The sequence below is a fragment of the Rhamphochromis sp. 'chilingali' genome, assembly GCF_963969265.1.
Source record: "Rhamphochromis sp. 'chilingali' genome assembly, chromosome: 6".
In the NCBI taxonomy this organism is placed as follows: domain Eukaryota; kingdom Metazoa; phylum Chordata; class Actinopteri; order Cichliformes; family Cichlidae; genus Rhamphochromis; species Rhamphochromis sp. 'chilingali'.
The window spans coordinates 32,076,436-32,098,007 of NC_137933.1; the positions used below are offsets into that span (position 1 = coordinate 32,076,436).

General features: G+C 40.3%; 1 protein-coding gene across 1 annotated transcript in view; it reads right to left on the reverse strand.

Annotated features, from left to right (window-relative positions):
• Positions 1–6,035, reverse strand: part of shf (Src homology 2 domain containing F) — a 92,379-nt gene extending 86,344 nt beyond the window's left edge. The window contains 1 exon segment of the mRNA XM_080884776.1: positions 5,277–6,035. Within this exon segment, the coding sequence (XP_080740902.1) occupies positions 5,277–5,708 (432 nt within the window). The 5' untranslated portion in view covers positions 5,709–6,035.
• Between the last annotated feature and the right edge of the window lie 15,537 nt (positions 6,036–21,572).

Consider the following 21,572-nt stretch of genomic DNA (forward strand, 5'->3'; position numbering starts at 1 on the left):
GCAAAAATACGGCAAAAAGCCACTGCTTTATGCAAATTCTCTCTTTGTGTCTCAGATGGCATGCAAACTCATTTGTTTCTCTTTTAATCTGTGTGTGACGATCTGCCTGCAGACCAGGGCTGCCTGCTTGTACACTCAGCTACACACACTGTCATTAAACAAAACAGAGCCATGTGTCTACAACTCCCTAGCCGCCAGAGCTGCAGCACTAGTCTGCAGGCTAATTGTGACCTGGTGGAACTATACGACTGATGTTTCGGCGCAAAGCTGGAAAAAGCAAATCGAGCAACAAACACAACAGACTCCATCGGGACTCTTTAAAGTGGGAGGAAGGTTCCCTGTTGGAGAGAAAAGAAAATGAGCAAACAATGGCTAAGGGCCATTATTCCCGAGGCCTACAACTTTTATGCGCACGTGGTGGGATGGCTGGGGAAAAAAAACAAAAAACAAAAAATCCACTTTAGCCATGGCTAGTTATTACACTCAATGATGTTAGCTTACAATGTCATGATGTAAATTAAATGGATTTGTGTTTCCACCAAAATGATATCTTGACAAAAGGCAAAACCTTTCCATACTTAAAAGAGTAACTGTTACATGATGGCTCACATCTTCCACAACAAGATGACCTCATACTGTTTTAGACGAGGTGGAGCTTAAACATTTGAGTTGTTAAACTCAGTGATCCTTCCTTCCGTTCAAAGAGCCCTTCTAAGATTCTTGTTCAGGTCAGGAATGCATTGTAAAGCTCTGTTATCAACAACAATAGAGCATAGAAACGGTGAGTATAAAAAATGTTTGGAATGAAAGACTACATCTGTGGCAGAGGGCAAATAAAACTTATTATTGGACAGTATGATTAAAAAAAAATGCTGTAGATGCTTAGCATAACTCAGGAAATTCAAGGCATTCCTGAGCCCTTTAGTGGATACATGGGTCAAAGTGGAAATGAAGAAAACACTCTTACAATCAAGCTTGGCATATCTCACCAGTAACATCACTGTCTAGTCCTCATTGCTATGATTCAGAAAAGCCATAACAACACGCAAACTTAATTATGTGACACAGTTTAACACAATTTATCAAAATAGTGAGTCACAATGTGCCCGCAACTACCGAGCATGATTATGAGAAACAGCAGCTGCAAAACACAAGACAGCACGACACAGCTTTCACACCAATCTGTTGATTATTTCAACTTGGGCATAAAATTGTCACAGCAGTGGAAAAAAAAAAACAACAAAAAACACCACACATCCCTTTTTAGTACTGCTATACAATAATTCCATTATACTATATTTATTCAACAATTCAACATACGAAAGACATGACTTTAAGATATATTCTTCCAACTGAGCGAACACAAATAGGTTCATGAAAGACTAGAGAAACAGCTGCCAAACCGCACTGCTCCAACAACCAGTCAGGCCTGCTATCAACCTCGCCAGCCTCCGTCTGATACAAAAAGCCAGAGAACTGCAAGTAAAAGGTGAGCTATAACAAAACATGATGGGCTCTCATGTTTTCATCCATTTTCTGGCTCCCTGAAGAAAAGCACTCTCGCAGACCCAGGTGATATTGATGTTTGTGCTTGACATTTTTCCTATCACTGGCAGAGATGAGACCGTGAAAGGCCAGTGGGATGCATTTATACAACTCCACTGATGTCTGGAGTGCCAGGGTGAAAGGCCAAGCGGAAATATTCAGGGTGTGGGGAAATGAAGCTGAGCGGAGATTAAACATGCACTACCGGCAGTGTAATGTGCATGCAGTCCAGACAGTCTGACCAATGCAAAAGACAAGGAAATGTGTCGGTAGAAGTATATGAACTCGTACCAAGTTTGATGTTTTTGCATTCCCGACCTTTTTATAGTAATACAATCCCTAAACTTTACCCCAAGACAACAGCTATACGTGAATGCTATGGTAAAGTTAAAAAAAATAAGAAATAGCACATTAACTTTTCCCAAGCTGATCACTTTTAATGCATATGGCTGATAAGATTGGATTTTAACCCTAGCAAATGTAGGAATCTCTGTGTATCAGTCTCTCATTGCATTTATCGACAACTGTTCACCAATCCAGTTCAGATACAAGGGAACATATTAATGGGAACTTGAGTAAAAGCAGTGACAAGTGATTTTTTTTTTTTTGGGGGGGGGGCTGTACTATCTGTTGGTAATGGAAGACACTAGCAGCACATAGTACGTTCTTATATCCTCCAAGAATGCGAAAAACACTACCGATCTTGGGAGGGTATACCACAGTTTTTTCTCCTCCAGCAAAATCTATTGAAATTCAGAGTGAGGTCTTGTAAAAAGGTGCACAGAAGGAAAATAAGCATAGAGGATATCTGTCTATCCAGATGCCTCTGCAGGCTGCACAACAACTGTCTGCAAGCCTGATCCAACTACTCATTTCTATAGACAGAAATACAAGCTGGCTTGTGGGATCACTGAATCAAAGGTACTACGGGCAGTAAAAAGAGCCAAAGTTAGATGGAACAGCCGTTTCCCAGGTGCACTGACAGATACCGATGATGACAGGCACCACTCCGCCCAGATGGAGCACCCTGTCAGCTCTCCGTTATTGCTTTTGTTTACACATTTTCAAATGGAGCTCATCACCACTTTTGGGTGTCCTTGAGAGAAGTTAAGTTAGTGCTGAGTAGAGCGATGAGCTGGGAGATGAGGCCTTTAATTATCTCCAAGGCAGGATGATAATTGATCATCTCTCTCAGCTCACTGTACCATGAAGGGCTTGGCATCATTAAAAACAAAATGCATCACAATACTTTGAAAATATTAATCTATGAGTTAAACGCCATAGTCTGCATAAAACTCCATGTTAAAAGTGCAAATCAAAGTAAGCGCAAAAAGATTATTTGAAATTTTATGAGATGAAATGGAACACTTTGAAATTGTAAGAATAGATACAGTGTTCTCACTTCAGAAAATTCACTCCACTCTGCTATTGGCATTTCAGGCATTAGGCAAGCAGTGATATAATTAGAATTCATGAGTCAAGTAATTAAAACATCAATGTAACTGAGCAGTGCTGTTAAGGCACTTGTGCGCTTTTTACAGAGTCTCCTAGCAGTCAGCATTTAGTCTGCAGCAAGACAAATAACTATCACTATGACTGGGAATCTACGCTTAGATATGTGCTACAAGGTGGAAACACACTTCTTTTTATCATTATGCAGATACCCCTACATTTGTGGTAACACAATGCCTAAAGAAAAATAGCTATGAAACCGTTAAACACGAAGAACTCACAAAGATGACCACCTACCTTTAACCTCTTAACATTAGGCTTACTGCAGAGATTGATGGAACACACAACTTCATTAACAGCATTTTTAAAATCCACACCAGGAGAATCCCTTTAACAAGGATTTACAAACAATTACCGTGGCCGGCAACAGTCGGAAAAGAAATCCTCAGCTTCCACACAAAATGTAATCCTCACAAAAGCCTCACAATGCTCTTTCAGGAAGTTAAGGAGCGTAGCTTACGGCATTTCAAGGGCTTTTCTCCAAATTTCTCATCCATCATTTAGAGAAGTAAATATATGGGACATACCCGTGTTTTTTTGTGGGGGAAAGATTTGTGAAACAGTGTAATATTTTTTGGCAGCTATTTTTGCTACTTCATCTCACTCCTCTCTCCGTTACTGCACGTTTTTATTGAAACTTCATCACCTGACAAGAAAGCCTTAAAAACCTTCTCTTGACATACTGCTTAAGCTCCCCAGCTGTCAGTATTGATTTAGCTCATCTATAACACCAAACATGCTTCTCGGCGTGAGGTATTTAGCCCATACTATGCCATCAATTGTCTGTACATTAAAGCCATGTGTGCACATATGGGGAGAGAGGTGAAGCACAGATGCAAGTGTAATTCTAAATTAGTGAGATCTAAATAAGCTTCAATTAACAAGAGACAACTGTAATTTCTTTAATCAGCTAGAACAGCTGCAGTGCCTGGTTAAAACTGTGTATTTTCATTTCCTGCTTTTTCTTCTGATAACACATAGCTGCCTGATTCTCAAACCGGCATACCAAGTTAATGAGGTCTGATAAAAAAAATAGGAAAAAAAAGAAAACGAGCTGACAGTGTGGGAAAACAAACACTGAAACAGAATATCATTTTATGAGTTTCACTTGGTTCCTGTTTTTTGTGTTGAGGGTATATGGGAAATTCAGGGGATGGTAACAATCTTCTTGCGCGTCATTAAACCTGGACTTCCTTCGCGCAACACTCTTGTGGCAGGCTGCAGACACACTGGAGTATAAATGAAAGTGTTGAACACTCCAAATGTCACAAGACAAGTGTGAAAGGTGCTGGAGGAAGTAACATGCAGGTGAAGCCAAGAGGCACGCAAAAATTTTATAAGAGAGGTGACTGAGGCATGCTCTGAGTTATGAGCACAGGTTTCAGTTAACAAGGTATGCAGAGACTGAAAATATTCTTAAGCTGGATCAATCTTATAAAACCACATGTCCTTACGCCCACTAATACCAAACATCTCAGCTTTCTCCAAATAAGCCCAGTGCATGGATTCCTGAGAAGCCTGGCATGACAGCATGCTCCAAGGCACAGCGTGTTGTCTGGCTGTCAGTCTCCACATTCACTCTGAGAAAGTTAAAAAAGCAAAAGGTGCGAAGTATGTGCTGGCAGAGCCAGGAGAGGATCAAATTAGAGCATAATATATCCATAAACTCATCACAAGTAATTTCCCTCTAAGACAGCAGGCTTTACTGCAATGAACATTCGCTAAATTGGTCTGTCTAGATAAACAAGATTAGATTAAAGTTCAATTAAAGCCACTGTCGAGATCACAGTTGCTCGAGAAGAAGCTACAGATGGGCTGACAGCAGTGCGTCTGCACGTGAAGGCTCAAAAGGTGAGCGAAAGATCATTTTTTGCATTAAAATGAAAACCGGGCATATCAGCTGACAAACTGAGCTATTTATCATACGGCATACAGTCTCTGTGGTGTAGCTTTTTACAGGGGCTGATGTCGCAATTCTGGTGGAAAGCCGTTGTGCGATTGTGATAACAAGTTCTGCCGGTTGTGACGATTAATTCCTCACAGCAGTAAAGTGCCATGTTCACCACACACGTTTTCCCTTGAGTAAAGTTTTAAACGAAATAGCTCTAATTTGGTTTTGAGGGAAACGATTTGTTCACATACAAATATTAGTGGGAGGCAGAAAGTTGTTGCTCTGTATACGACTCGGGGGCAGGCTGAAAGGACCAAACTTTACCCACCTTCTCCTTGTTGTCGAGGTCCGAGGGAGGTGAAGTAGGAGATTTAACGCTCCCTACGGGGACAGCCTGGGTGACCGTGACACCCCCGCCGGGAGCTGGGCTGCTCTTTTCGATTGTTTCCACCTTGATAAGTCGGTGCTTTGGTGACACATACTTGATATCCGGTGACCCCACAGTGTTCAAGCTCGGGGGGAATGAGATATTTCCACCTGGAGTGTACGGATCCTCGAAATCCAGGTCCTTTTGTAGTTTGTAGGCAGCGAGGATGTCCGGCTGAGCGGGACTCGGAAAGGTGGTCCCGGAGCTTGTTTGTTGGAAGCCAGGCGCACCGGGCACACCGGTGTGACAGTGTCTGTAGTCCGGTTTCGGAGGAGCCGGTGGTGGTGTTTTGGTAGTTTTGAATCCTAGGTGCTCCTTGAACCACTTGGCCATGCTGCCAGTTCATCGCTCTCAAATCAATTCATGTAGTTTAGTTCCACCTTTCGTGCCAGAGCAGCCCGAGTCTGGTCATCAGTGAGGGATTCTCGGGTCACACGCGGCCAGCCGACTGGCTTCGGAGCGTGTCGCCAGTCTCGTGCGACTCTGGCGGTCCAAAGAGGACTGCGCGAGCCGGCCAAAGAATAGCTACAGGCACTTTCTGATCTGCCCTGCCGCAACTCTGTCCCCGTCACACACACGCACACACTCTCGCGCGCACACACGCCGCTGTCGCTCTAAGCGCTCGGCTGCGACCCACGTCAGGTTTAAGCAACATACGAGCGCTTGTGCAAGAGGAACACACGCCCCCCCCCACTCCTCCACAACCTGCCCTCCCTACCTGAGAACACTGCACTGCCACCTACCGGACTTCGGGAAGCTTATCGTAACCGTCGAAAGCACAATCGCACCTCTGTGTACTAACCAAGTAGAGTCTAATCTCTAGCTTGTCTCTCTATTGGCATCCATGAGGACATGTTCTGGTAAATGCAGAGCATGTCTGAGCTTCTGGGTGTGAGGCAGCCGTTGAATAACACAGGGAGGTTTCTTAAACTTACTGCTGGTCCTTGACAATACTTGATGAATCGCTTGCTGCCATATAGTTGGAACGGTTTATGTTGACTTTGAGGTAGCTTACCAGTGAAATTGAGTCATTAAAATAAATAGGACCTGTCCCATTCTTGTGCAGTTGTCCAGACATATAAAGCAGTATTAAAAAGAGACCTTTTTTCACCAGTGGAGCTCAAGGGTAAACTGTCATTTGCTTATTCTTGTTGCTCTTTTGTCCAGATGGCCACTGCAGTGCGTTTTAATTGCAAACTGCATTGCAAATGACCAGCCAGAGCCTGAACTAAAATTGCGTACCTTCCTGCTAAGTCCATTATACAAATCCACGGGTAGAGGATGTGATTTGTTTAAAGGAACAATACAAGTAAACATCTCTCTCCAATGTGTCTTTCAATCTATTTGACTGATAGGGTTTTGGGGCCACAACACTAATTGCCTTTGCAATAGGAGGACAGATGAAAAAAAAAAGTCCCATTCCACCTCCCAGAGACAGCAACAGTCTGCATTAATGGGAGTCCTGGCTGCAGCGCAGCAGGTTTTTATGAAGCAATATTTCTTTTTAATAACACCACACACATAGCCTTGAGCAAGTCATGGTGTGCAGATCAGAGTTTAACCCTGGCAGGCCCCTGGGAGAGACAACTCCATGCTCTAGAGATCAAAACTAAATCTATTATTTCTGTCCTGAAATTCTGCCATTTCTGCACAATCGACTTGCAAAAAAAAAATTAAAAAAAATCTGACCATTGTAATTCCCGTGCACTTTACGAGGACAATTTTACCTTGCCGCCAGGGCATTGATCTGATCAGCTAGTGTATTATGCATTTAAAAAATCTTTAAAAGACAAGGAATGGGTTGGGATAGGCTTAGTTATTGCAGCACTGTTCTTTTATTTCTGGGAAAAATAGCCTTTCAAACAGAAGAAGACAATAATTTAGGCCTCAGGTATATTTCAAGTTTGCCTTTACAGTACACACTGCATGTTTAACTGCTCTGCTGCATTTATTCGGACTCACAATGTAATAAGTACAGAGAGTGATGCTAGCTAATAACCTGTCTCCTCCTATAGGTCTAAGAGGATCAGTGTTAGGCAAGAGCAGGTGTGTCATTTAGGTTGCCAGGCTTGATATTACAGATCCTTTGTCCCACTGCTGCAAATGCATTCACCAGTTTTCTCCGGCTGCCTTCAACAACACTATTTAAAATGCAAACCCTGTAATCCAGCACCTCATAGGATTCAAATAGAGTCTTATGGAGCCTTCAAAAGCAGGGTTTGATAAAAATTAATTTCTGAAGATATAGTATTGAGGCTCCAGCCTCCCCACAGCCCTGGTAAATAAGCTGAAGAAAGGTGATGTACGTATGGATGGATATATAGGATCCTGCTTAAACCATAGTATTAAAACCGTGTCAGAAATGTTGGTAGTTTATTGGCAAAAATATGAGTACTTCTCACAAGAACAGACAGAAAAACCTTTCATACTTACAGAAGTGACAACCCCTTCTTTAAAAGAAATGGACTGAGTCAGAATTTCGGCAGTGTTTGATTAATATGCTAAACTGCTTACATTCCCACATTTGCATTTAATCTAAAAGGGAATCTGTTATTCTAGTGATCATTTGATACTGCACAAGTTATTTGCTGTCTAAATGAACTGCGAGTATCATCAACAAAGTGCTACTAATTAAAAACAAGTTACTTAGAGGATCTGGTGCAAACTTTCCTTTCATCGAGGTGACAGTAATAGGGGTGTTAGCATGGCAGGATTTTCATCTACAGAGTTCAGACAAGATGACAGCTTAGGTTTGCTCCAGGTGAATATTAATGCATTCAGGAGTTACTGCTGGCAACTCAAATGTTTGATATGCAGTGCAAGACATATGACAAGTTTATTTTCCTCTTTACATCTGCTGGCTCTGAAAATGTGGGAAGAGAAAATGCCCCAGTGACGGCTGAAAAAAATAAGAAAAACTTTAAAAAGTCATATCAACTAAATATGAAACTAGGCTATGTAGTCTCCATTTTTATATTTTTAGAGTTTCATTTAACTTAATGTTTTGTGTTAAGATACAACAGTTTTTATAGACAGTTCAGCATCTTCTAAGCTCACTGTTTTCAATATTGTAATTGCATGTTTTATTATCACAACAGCTCAGCAATAACTACTCGCAAATCCTTTAAAAATGTTTTTGGTAGCATTTAAGCTTTGCATATGAAAAGAAGCTGGTAATCCTTCTCACTTATGCTGTGAATCTGTGAAATAAACCAGCTGAAAAGAAATTACAGTATGTGAAAAATTGCTGAGGAAATAACTGAAGCACTCTATATAAATATGTATGTTTATGTTCAGTTTGACTAATACATTTCTCAGTGGTAATGAGCAAAATCCAAGATGACATGAAAACAGCTTAAAAGAATCCTAATCATATTTGCATGCAAAACACACTGTTGTCATGCTAAATTGTGCTGTAGCACACAAGACCATTGTTGGCTTCCTGACACCTAAAATAAATGTAGCAAACACACACACACACACACACACACACACACACACACACACACACACACACACACACACACACACACACACACACACAAATCAATGTAATGTTTATTTTTCTCTGCTTTGCATTTTCTAAATGGTTCTCACTGCTTTTTCATGCACCCACACTGGCACATATACACCGTGTTCTTACCACCACTGCTTTTTTTGTTTGTTTTTAAAAAATCTGAGTCCACCAGGTCTCTTTTGCTAAATAAACACTAAAGTCTACTGTCCATCAACAACAAGATCCTCAAGCAAAAAAATCAATATCTTATTGCTCATGTAGACAGCGGAAGACAGTGGTCGGACTGTGAAGCTCCCATTGTGAATGTACTGCAGGAACAGTTTGAAATGAAGGGAAGCAACTGCTGATAAACAGAAAGTATGCTTAACATAACTTGTTGCCCTACTGAGGACCAGTTAAACACTGAAGTTAAACCATTGCTTTCAACCATAATCAGTAGGGAATCAGTAGAGAAACATACAGTAGCTAATCCATTATCTTTACAAAGATATGCACTGGTACAGATTTAGTGGTATTAAACACATGACACCAGTCAAATATAGGCTTTAATCCAGTATATAACATGTCTAGAGACTCTACGTTACGAAATGTCAAAATGAAATTTAAGATACAACCTCTACAAGTTCAGTGCCCAAACCAAAAATGGAGTTCGGAACAAAAGTGATGTAATATATACAGAAGAGGTTAGAGCACCAATACATGCATGCTATTCTGTGGGGTTTCATCCCTTGTGTCTCTGTGTGCGTCAGTGTTATGCTTTTTTTTTTTTAGTCTGACTGTGCTTGCTTTCCCATGGCTGTCAATCAGAACAAACACTGGGAGCTTAAAAGCTACCTCCTTTAGCAACAGCATGTATGTATGTTTGAATGTTAAAGAAACGATGGCTGCTGCAGACTGGTGCTCTGAATGCATCATAATTATAATTACTATAATTACTAATTTGACTTAAATGTGGATCTTTCCATCTGTTCAGACGTAGGTGGGGATGTACATTATATAAACAATGTTGGACTCTGTAGTTTTCTCTGGTCCCCTCCCCAATCAGACCAGACCAGGAGTGACATGTTTAGCTGCATGTTCTCCTTAAATTGCTGGCTGTCTGAGTGGTGTCCAAAAAACGATGTGGGCTTCATAGATAATTGGCAAACCTTCTGGAGGAAAACTGGTCTTGTTAGGATGGACGGTATCCATCCCACTTTGGATGGAGCAGCTCTCATTTCCAGAAATATGGACAAATTTATTAAACCCCCCAAAATATGACTATCCAGAGTTGGGACCAGGAAGCAGAGTTGCAGTCTTACACACCGCTCTGCAGCTTCTCTCCTCCTGTTACCCCCCAAAAAACCCATCTCCACTGAGACTGTGTCAGCTCCCAAACAGACAAAAACAAACTAAAAACCAGCAATAAACAACTTAAACATAAAAAAATCACAAAGAAAGAACAATACAGTATCCACATCTGAACCAAAGAGTAAAACAGTGAAATGTGGATTATTAAATATTAGGTCTCTCTCCTCCAAGTCTCTGTTAGTACATGACTTAATAATTGATCAACAAATCGATTTACTCTGCCTTACAGAAACCTGGTTGCAGCAGGATGATTATGTTCGTTTAAATGAATCAACACCCCCGAGTCATTCTAACTACCAGAAATCTCGAAGCACAGGGCGAGGGGACGGTGTGGCAGCAATTTTTCACACGAAAGACCAAGACAGACTTTTAATTCATTTGAAAGCCTGATGCTTAACCTGTCCACCCCAGCTGTGAATCTCAGAAACCAGTCTTACTTGTTATCATCTATCGTCCACATTCATGTAGATGCTAAAAATTACAGGCTCAACATGGCATTTAATCTGTTATTAGACTCAATTGGCTTCTCTCAAAGTGTAAAAGAACCCACCCACCACTTTAATCACACTCTAGATCTTGTTTTAACATATGGTATAGAAACTGAACATTTAACAGTGTTTCCTGAAAACCCTCTCGTGTCTGATCATTTCCTGATAACATTTACATTTACAATAATTGATTACACAGCGGTGGAGAGTAGACTTCATCACAGTAGATGTCTTTCTGAAAGCGCTGTAACTAAGTTTAAGAATATAATCCACCCACTGTTATCATTTTCAATGCCCTGTACCAACATAGAGCAGAGCAGCTACCTGAACGCTACTCCAACAGAGGTCAATTATCTTGTTAATAATTTTACCTCCTCACTGCGTACGACTCTGGATACTGTAGCTCCTGTGAAAACTAAGGCCTCAAATCAGAAGTACCTGACTCTGTGGTATAATTCTCAAACACGTAGCCTAAAGCAGATGACTCGTAAGCTGGAGAGGAAATGGCGTGTCACAAATTTAGAAGATCATCATTTAGAAATAGTTTGCTGCTTTATAAGAAAGCCCTCCGCAAAGCCAGAACGTCTTACTATTCATCACTGATTGAAGAAAATAAGAACAACCCCAGGTTTCTCTTCAGCACTGTAGCCAGGCTGACAAAAAGTCAGAGCTCTTTTGAGCCAACCATCCCTTTAACCTTAACTAGTAATGACTTCATGAATTTCTTCACAAATAAAATTTTTATCATTAGAGAAAAAATTACCAGTAATCATCCCACAGATGTAATATTATCTACAGCTACTCTTAGTACCATTGATAACTTCAATAATTACTTCCTCCAAACTATCAACGTGTCTTTTAGACCCCATTCCTACAAAACTGCTCAAAGAAGTCCTGCCATTAATTAATGCTTCAATCTTAAATATGATCAACCTATCTCTAATAATCAGCTATGTACCACAGGACGTAGTTAAACCTTTACTTAAAAAGCATCTCTAGACCCAGCAGTCTTAGCTAATTATAGGCCAATCTCCAACCTTCCTTTCATATCAAAAATCCTTGAAAGAGTAGTTGTCAAACAGCTAACATATCATCTGCAGAGGAATGGCTTATTTGAAGAGTGTCAGTCAGGTTTCAGAGCTCATCACAGCACAGAAACAGCTTTAGTGAAGGTTACAAATGATCTTCTTATGGCCTCTGACAGTGGACTCATCTCTGTGCTTGTCCTGCTAGACCTTAGTGCAGCATTCGATACTGTCGACCATAATATCCTATTAGAGCGATTAGAGCACGCTGTAGGTATTTCAGGTACTGCACTGCAGTGGTTTGTATCATCATCATCAATAGACTCCAATGTGTGTATGTAAATGGAGAGTCCTCTTCACACACTAAGGTCAGTTATGGTGTTCTACAGGGTTCAGCACTAGGACCAATTCTGTTTACATTATACATGCTTCCCTTAGGCAGTATCATTAGAAGACATAGCATAAATTTTCACTGCTATGCAGATGACACCCAGCTCTATCTGTCCATGAAGCCAGATAACACCTTGGAGTCATTTTTGACCAGGATATGTCCTTCAACGCACATATTAAACAGATATGTAAGACTGGTTTCTTCCATTGGCGCAGCATCTCTAAAATTAGAAATATCCAGTCTCAGAGTGACGCTGAAAAACTAGTTCATGCATTTATTACTTCCAGGCTGGACTACTGCAATTCATTATTATCAGGATGTCCTAAAAACTCACTGAAAAGCCTTCAGCTAATCCAAAATGCTGCAGCAAGGGACATGGACTAGAAAGAGAGAGCAGATTTCTCCTGTTTTGGCTTCCCTTCATTGGCTCCCTGTTAAATCCAGAACTGAATTCAAACTCCTGCTCCTCACATACAAGGTCTTAAATAATCAGGCCCCATCTTATCTTAATGACCTTGTAGTGCCATATCACCCTATTAGAGCACTTCGCTCTCGCACTGCAGGCTTACTTGTTGTTCCTAGAGTATTTAAAAGTAGAATGGGAGGGAGAGCCTTCAGTTTTCAGGCCCCTCTTCTGTGGAACCAGCTTCCAGTTTGGATTCGGGAGACAGACACTATCTCTACTTTTAAAATTAGGCTTAAAACTTTCCTTTTTGCTAAAGCATATAGTTAGGGCTGGACCAGGTGACCCTGAATCCTCCCTTAGTTATGCTGCAATAGACGCAGGCTGGGGATTCCCATGATGCATTGAGTTTTTCCTTTCCAGTCACCTTTCTCACTCACTATGTGTTAATAGACCTCTCTGCATTGAATCATATCTGTTATTAACCTCTGTCTCTCTTCCACAGCATGTCTTTTATCCTGTCTTCCTTCTCTCACCCCAGCCAGTTGCAGCAGATGGCCCCGCCCCTCCCTGAGCCTGGTTCTTCTGGAGGTTTCTTCCTGTTAAAAGGGAGTTTTTCCTTCCCACTGTTGCCAAAGTGCTTGCTCATAGGGGGTCATATGATTGTTGGGTTTTTCTCTGTATCTATTATTGTACAATCTATTGTACAATATAAAGCGCCTTGAGGCGACTGTTGTTGTGATTTGGCGCTATATAAATAAAATTGAATTGAACTGAATTGAATTGAATATGGTGTATGGAGACATTGACATGCTGACTTAGTTTATATAACATGCTTTGATGGTGAAGGTGCAGGTGCAGTGTGTTGCAGTGAAGTGAAGCCTGACCTTGTTAGCTATGTGTGTGTCTTTCTTCTTGAGTATTTAAAGCAAAACAATTTGTGGTCTGAGAGAAGGAGGATAGAAGTACTATATAGATCATTTATTAGAATCACAAATAGCATAATATAAACTTTACTAGAATAAGAATGTATAGCATTTTTAAAAGTAAAATAAATTAACAGAAGTTTTTATTCAGTATCATTACATAATTTGAATACAGCTACTGATGCATTAAATTACTGGCCACATCTCCAGGTTTTAGCTGGTTCATTTGAATTGCCTTATAAAATGTGGGGTAGTTTAAAATTCACTGTTTCCAAAACTCTGAGCCTCCTGGTGAAGATACGTTTGTCACAAATCTTTTCTTACCAGCTCATCTGCTTCAGGGTCACAGGAGCTGGAGTCTATTCCAGCTGTCATGGCTAACGATGTAGACCCAGTCTATCAGAGTTTCACCACTCTACAGAGAGACAGACAACCATTCACACCTATGGCCAAAAACCAACAGCTCATTCCTCCCACAGTCTTTAGAGTTTTAAGGAAAGTGGAGCAGAACTCAAAGAGAACACAGACAGGTACAGGGAGAACATCCCAACTCATCATCATCCCATATAAAGCTGCTTCCTAGAGGATTCAAGCCTAGGACAAGTGATAACCACTCCAGCACTCTCCTCTACAATTAACAGCTCCTCAGACAGGATTTGAATACATCCAAGTATTTAGTTCACCCACAACATTTCAACCCTTATAAGCTGAGATAAAATCTGAAAAAACTTCCATGGCTTTCTCAGTCACCCTTTCTATGTTCTTCCATTTAAATGGGTTAAGGTTGTAGGTAAATGACTGCGGAGGAATGGCTATGGCAATCACTACTTCTTGATCTTCTTTGGTTGTGAAGTAGACCTCACAAAGCTTTGAGGTCCATTTGGGCTCATTTAATTAATTTCCCTTTCTAGAGTTGAACATTCATACCATTGTGCTTCACTATATGTCTGTGATATCATTGTCCTTCCTGTCCACCTATTTACATTTGTTTCAGCCATAAGTCTAACATTTTGATAAAGTAAACCATTAAAAAGAAAAAGTCCACCTTTTTTGCACACGGAAACACTAAATCCATTAGTATTTTGAAACATAAACAATTTCTGCTCAGTGTTCAAATTTTACATTGTACCTCTTTTTCTGAAAAGCATTATTCTTTCTAACTCCCAAACACTATATTCAAGTCCCCTAAGGTTGTGGTGATTTGTCATATTCTTGAGCTTGTCAGAGCTTTCGTGTGTAGAGTCTGATAATGTTCCTTGTACATAAAATCAACAACTGTGTGAGATTTTGTCAAAGGCTGGTTTGCATAGGTAGTATGACTCAAGCTGCAAACTAAAACCACTGGTTTACTTGCTTCTTGAAGACCTAGAACCAGGCGGAGATGCCTACTTCTATTTTTTTATATGGAATTATTCAAGGCATTTCTCTGGTATCCCTAAAAACTCATTCCTCACACTCGCACAAATCACGTATTGCTGTTATTGCAGGGTAAACAGAGTATATCCAGACTGGCTCAGATAAGGAATAGATCTAATCTCAAATGTTTGATGTTGGCAGAGTGTGACCCTTCCTCAGCAGTAGCCCTGTTCCCTTTTGGCACTCCCAACTTTGAGGGGTCCTCTGATCCAGTCATGTCTAACTGGACACTTCCCCGTGTATCGTCTTTGTAGATTTAATAACATTTAACAATGAAAGTTGTAGCATTGTCAATTATTAAGGAGCTGCAACACTGAATCCCCTTGGAAAATTTTCTACTTGTGTTGGTTTAGCGATTCTCCTATCACTCTCCCACTGAAGCCCTCAATTTGTCAGCAAGAGAAGCACTCCAGCTGACATGTTACCTTTTGAACCCAGCTAAGTGTGTCACCCAGTTTGATAAAATACACGCTGTCATACCATGCAAAATAAGGATTTACTGCCTATTAACTGGGATCCAAGTGTGTGCACGGGTTGGTTAAGAAGATGGTGCAAAGCCTTGCTGAGCTTTGCTAACGAGAAAGAATATTCTGAGTGATTGATGTCGTTGCCAACAGTAACAGACATGGATCAACCACGATGTGTATGTTTGGAAGTAAGGATTTCCCATTTGCACGGCATATTTAAAAAATATTCTGCAGGTAAGATTGGAAAGAAAAATCTGTTTTTCATCTCATTCTTTTATGTTTATTCAGATTGCACTCTTGAGGGTTGCATGTTTTTTCCGGGTATGAGAAAGATGGTCGTTTAGTATCACTGTTACTCAAGGGAGTGTATTGTGTGTGATTGTGATGAATCAGAGCAGCATGGTTCACAAGTCTGCCTCTTCAGTCAGCGTGACACAGTCAATGGCCTCTGACGAATGAAAATGTACTGCTCTTCTCTCTTCACTGTCCCTTTATTATGCACTGCCAGTCTGCAGTGCCATGTTTGGACATGACAAGAGAGGCCAAAACTTCAAAAACAGAGAACAGAAAACAGAGCATTGTCAGCGAATACAGTAACGCTGCTGTGAGGTGATGAGGACACTATTTTTTATTGTGAATTCACATTTTGATAAGGGTCACTGAGTAGTGACCTAATCAAAATAAGATTAGGTTACCACGACTCCCTGAATCAAATGGACTTAACCTTAAATTGGTTGTATAATTTTAAAGCTCTTTTTGCACCAAGATTAGTGCTGTTTGATATTATTTCAAAAATGCAAGCATTCCACCTCCCGATAATAACAACCCTCTACATATTTTTCCTAATTCTCCCCCTAGTTACAGTATCAGTAAAATGATTATTACTGTGTGTCAGTGATACTTCAGCTTGAATGTGATTTAATTATTCCAAAGCACAATTATGAAAGTATAAGTCCCAACAGTTCAACTCATATTGATTGCCTTGCTGGAGGTTCGAGTGATTCGATAGCCCCCCATTGCAACTACCCTCATTTTCTTTTTCATTATAAATCTGAATGTATTTCTTCAACAAAGAAAGTCTCCAACTGAGCAGGTAAACGGTCGCTGGTGTGCAATAAGGTGAATTTGGCAATCTTAACAGCAGGCCTCATAGTAGCCTATTAGTGCCAGTCTTGTGGTATATGGTGAAACAGCCTCCAAGGATCAAGGGCTTACATAGAAGATGGATTTTGCTTAATAGTGGAGCTGCAGAGAGCTGTAGAGAATCGTAGAAACTCTCTGGGGTGTTTCTCACTGAAATACTCTGTACAGCAATTTTGAGGGGATGTAAAACAAGAAAAATGTTACCCAGCGGCTTCAGGCATTACTGCTATTGTCATGCAAATGCTTCAGCATTGACTGGCTGTGCATGTATTGAAAACTAATAACTGCTTTATTGGGTTTTTCATGCCGTGTCAAAGGCAGAACTGATGATGGCTGCTCCCTAAATGTTGCCCTAACTGACATGTTTTTATATAAACAATAAAGTAGTTCAAATGCATCGGTCTAAGCAGAGTATTCAACGCAGAAGGCAGAAAAAAGGTTCCTCCCTTTTTTCTAACTGTACATCAATATCCACTGCAATAGGTCAAGTAAGGATAAAGACTGCTGATGAGTTAATTGCCAAAGTGATACTTAGACTGATGGATGAAGGGTAACACATTTACTATTAAGGAAATCTGGAAAGTTGAGATAACATGATTCTTTATATTTGTACTTCATGAGCTATAAAATATATAAAACTGTGATTGTATTATTGATCCCTGCCTTGTGTTTTAATGTTGCGCTTGGTTTGCTGCCCTAATCTTTAGTTTATCAATAACCTGTTTGCCTTCTAATTGCATATTGATTCAACAAACGTGATGGTTGAATTTTTTGGGTGAATTTTGAGACAGATCTCCGCAGCCCTTTTCATTTTCTTTTGTGGGGTGTACAAAACATATTTTTGTGGCCTCTGTGGGCATAATAACTGTTTGTCAAGCACCGAGAGACACAGTTTTCTGTTTACATGCAGAAATGCCCGCGTTGTGGTGAACTGCAGATGGTGAAGGTATCTGCTGTGAGCTTTCACATTCCACTAAACACGAGCATCCAGCATTCTTGAGTACCTCTCTAACACCTTCTTGGACAAATTAGACACAGCTCAGTAACACTCAATGGGCTTCACCCATGGGAAATTATCACAAGACAATGGGCTTCTCATCTTCTTTTTATGTTCTGAGGGGGAAAATGGAAAGAACGAGTGAGGGGGGAGAAAACACTTTTGAGAATTCCCCTAAAAAGAAATACAGAGACTGGCTGTATATTCGACAATCAAAGAGCTGTGAATAATAAGCAATTTCATCGTCAGTTTGTCATCGCACAGCAGCGGATGCCTCAGACTCTGTAGGTGTAGTGTTTTAGAAGCAATGATTGCATCCTGAAAATGATGGATGTGCGCTAGATAATCTGGGAGACAGGAGGATGTCCAAGATGCTAGGTGGCTGATGACTCGCCACTGGCAGCCATAACCGCAGCCTCATTACACACATAGCCTGAGATAAGCTCTTTATCCTGTGGCATGGAGATTAGACAGGTGATCTCAGTAGTCTTGCTCAATTAAGCAGAGCTATTCACACCCCCGTTTCAGGTGGGAGTCTGTTAAAGACTTTTAAAGAATAAATGGGAGCATTATATAATGAAAAAATCTCTTTCTGTTCCCACCCTCTGAGGCAAAGTGGCAAAACTGATTAATTTCTCACTTGTGAAATGTCAAAATGACTTAATGATATACAACATATGCAAATGTAAGGCTCATTTCGCTCTGGAGGAGATTTTCCTTTAGCTCATCCCTGGTGTGAGCTTACAAAGGTTCTATTAGCATATGGTTTTTGGAATGGATGGCAGCATCAAAGCCTGTTATAGAGACGCACTGACCTGTTTCAAACTGTTGACCCAAACAATTCAGGGCACATTTCATCTGATAGTATGGTTCAGTGACAGGATGAAAAAGCCAGCCTGAGTTCTAAGCCTGCTGAAAGGGAAAAAAAAAACAGTCTGACAATGTGAAAAACTCACTTTTGAAGACGTTGTCATGTTTTTTTTAATTAACATAAAAAAAATACATCCTGTATAACACCAATAGGTTTATATGATAGCATTTTTGTAATAGGATCAAACAAACACGTCTATAGGCTTTACCTAGCAGCTTGGTGAGGGTGTTTTAGACCTCTGTCATCTAGTAGAGTGAACTTCACCATTGCTTAACACTGTTGAGGTAGTGAGTAGAGCATTATATTGCAACTAGCTTTGGGTTCATTTCTCCCTTGTGGGAGAAAATGTATGACAGCTGTTGTGTACATAGCACACCATTCCAGTAACAACTTCTCCACTAATTGAATCAGTCTGTGCGTTAAGCTTATGTTAAAGCACACACCAGGCAAACATATATTTCCCACTGAGAGACCCAGGCTTGTTTTCTCTGGGAAGCCACCTTGGCAATAACTAGCAGTAGTTTATTAGATGTATCTTTATGTGCTGTGAAAGCCGGGAGAGCTCCGGGCGGTTGTCTTACCCTTCCTTTCCTCTCTGACTGTTGTCTCGGTGCAGCTGTAATTCTCAGCCTGTTAGGGTGATAGCAGCCATTTGAAATCCACACTTTCTCCACATAAGTATGTGCAATGTCAAAGGGAGCTACAATTTTTCCCGTATATTTCAGACGTGTGTGATGATCACTTGCAGAATTTTGCCCGTGATGATACCCTTGCACATCAGGAACAGGGCTCATAGCTCTGATGTTTACGTTTCCAGTAAATCGCCATGGTCTTTTAATCCCTTAAATTAAGAAGTTGTCTAATTAATTTCCATAATTATTTGTTTATCTTCCTCAGCACTGGCACAAACATGTCAAATTTGTTACAGCTCTTAATTAAAGACGATTTTTTGATCCATTTAATGGATTTCTTTCAGACTGTTTTCCCCCCAGATCATATCTTGAGGATCAGGATGACATATCTGCTGTCTATGGAAACCTGGGAACTGTGACCAGAATTTCAAATAATGTAACTTTATATAATGGACTAGAAATGTTAAGCACTACAGAGTCTGGTTATACATTATACAGAGTCTGTTAAAATAGCTTTTTTTTTTTTTTTTTTTTAATTGTGTTTTATTTTTCCTTATTTAACTGAGAAAAACTGAAAAAAACGAGTCACTTTTTTGAATGAAAAATAAAGGGGTATATAGTGAGGGTGCACACAAGTCTCTGAATGGGTGTTTTTTTTTTTTTTTTTTTGCATTAAAGTTCTAATAACTAGATGGGTGGACAAGACTGCTGGGAATTTGAATAAGTAATGCTTACCAGAGTAGAAGGTCAAAGTAAGTCTCCCAGTTGACAGCTGAAAATCCAACTGGCTCCTTTGGGACAAAAATGAAAGGTGTCCAGACATGTCTGCCATTTGGCAGTTGCCTTGGCATAACATGATCTGTAAGATGCTGCATTATACAAACACCTCTTCAAGCTGTATTGGGAAATTATTTAACCCAGCTGTGCAGTGTGCCTAAAATACTTGGAGTTATTTTGCATGTACCCTGACTGCCTTCAGCATGACAGAAATTGAGTTCTAAATGGAGCGATGCACACCTTCTCTGTTTCCTGTGACAGCTCCTCCCCTGAGAGAACAGTCTGTGTCTTCATAGTGAGGAAGCTCTGGGAAGAACAGAGAGACATGCAGAGAGTATAAGAGATATATATAGAGGATACTGGGTTCAGTGTACTAAAAATACTCTTGTGCACCATAGCAGTCCATGGCTACATCTCATGACCCTCGTGTTTTTTTCAGCACTACAGCAGAATTTTCATATCATAGAGAAAAGTACACATTAGTTCTTAATGCTGGACATATTTTCAAGTATATATTTCTTCTTTTGCACTTTCTGTTGAAAATTGAAAGAGCAAAAAAAGAAAAAAGTGCTGCCATGCAATTACACCACAGGTGGACACGTGACCAGGAAAAATGCAGGACAGGCGTGATCCAGTGACCACCGCATACGTTTCCTTCTACAAAGGGCACCGTTTTATCATTCTCTCAGAAGAATACAACTCATGTCCCATCTGAGTGAATATAATTAGCATTCGGTGATAAAACAAAACCCCACAGGAGCTGTCCACACACAATATATTTAATTGAAGCAAATGATATAAAAGGATAAATTGTGAGTTATATTACAGGGCCATGACCCAATAGTTCGACCATAAACTATTATACAGGCGAAGTCATTAACTGTGGAGCATTCATTAAATAAAATGGTTCCAGGCAATGAAAACCAGGCAAGAACTTGGACAGTGGGGCTTAGTCACCCCATCCTGTTCCCTCTTCTCTAAAAAAATAATGGGTGTTTTAAGTGTGTGGATATGCATGCATATGCCGGCGTGTGTGTTGGTCATGCTAATAAACCACTTTGATGTCTACCCTCACTTTTGTGTGCTCGTCTGATCAGACCTCTGACAATGCCTCACAGAGGTCAGGGCCTCTGCAGACAGGTTGCTGGGCTTCTGATCTACTGACTTCATTTGCATTGCACAAATGCACTGCATCGCATGAAAATTCAAGCGGACAGTTTTCTCTGCATTCACCCAGTTGTGCAGAGTCACAACCATGAGAAGATACTTGATTGGCATATATACCAACTCACATTCAGAACACAAATGAACACACATGCACATCTCTACACTGAAATCCTTGTCTTTGTGCATGGTTACTTCCACCAAAACGATTCTCAATAAAAACAAGCTTTACAGATGATTTCCTTCTTCTTCTTCTAACATACTGTTTTTCTTCTCCAGGCAAAACACGCTGCCAGACACTGCATTTTAATTCTAGGCAAATAAGAGTTTGTGAACAATTAAAGCAACAAAACAAAGCAGTGTGAGAACACATGTTGCAGAATCTTTCCTTAGCTTTAGATCACTATGATTCTTTGTTTTTAATAAAACATGTTCCAGATTGTCAATACGGCCCGTTTCAGATCAATTCAAAAAGAGAACAAAACAGCTTAAAATGAATATGATTTTTTTTTAAATAAACTGATTAACTTAATTTAGTGGTTATATCAAGGTTGTTCCTGTAGACTGTTCAGGTAGATGGACGACCTTAGTTAATTAGATTACATTACTTACTACTTACGAATGCAGCAT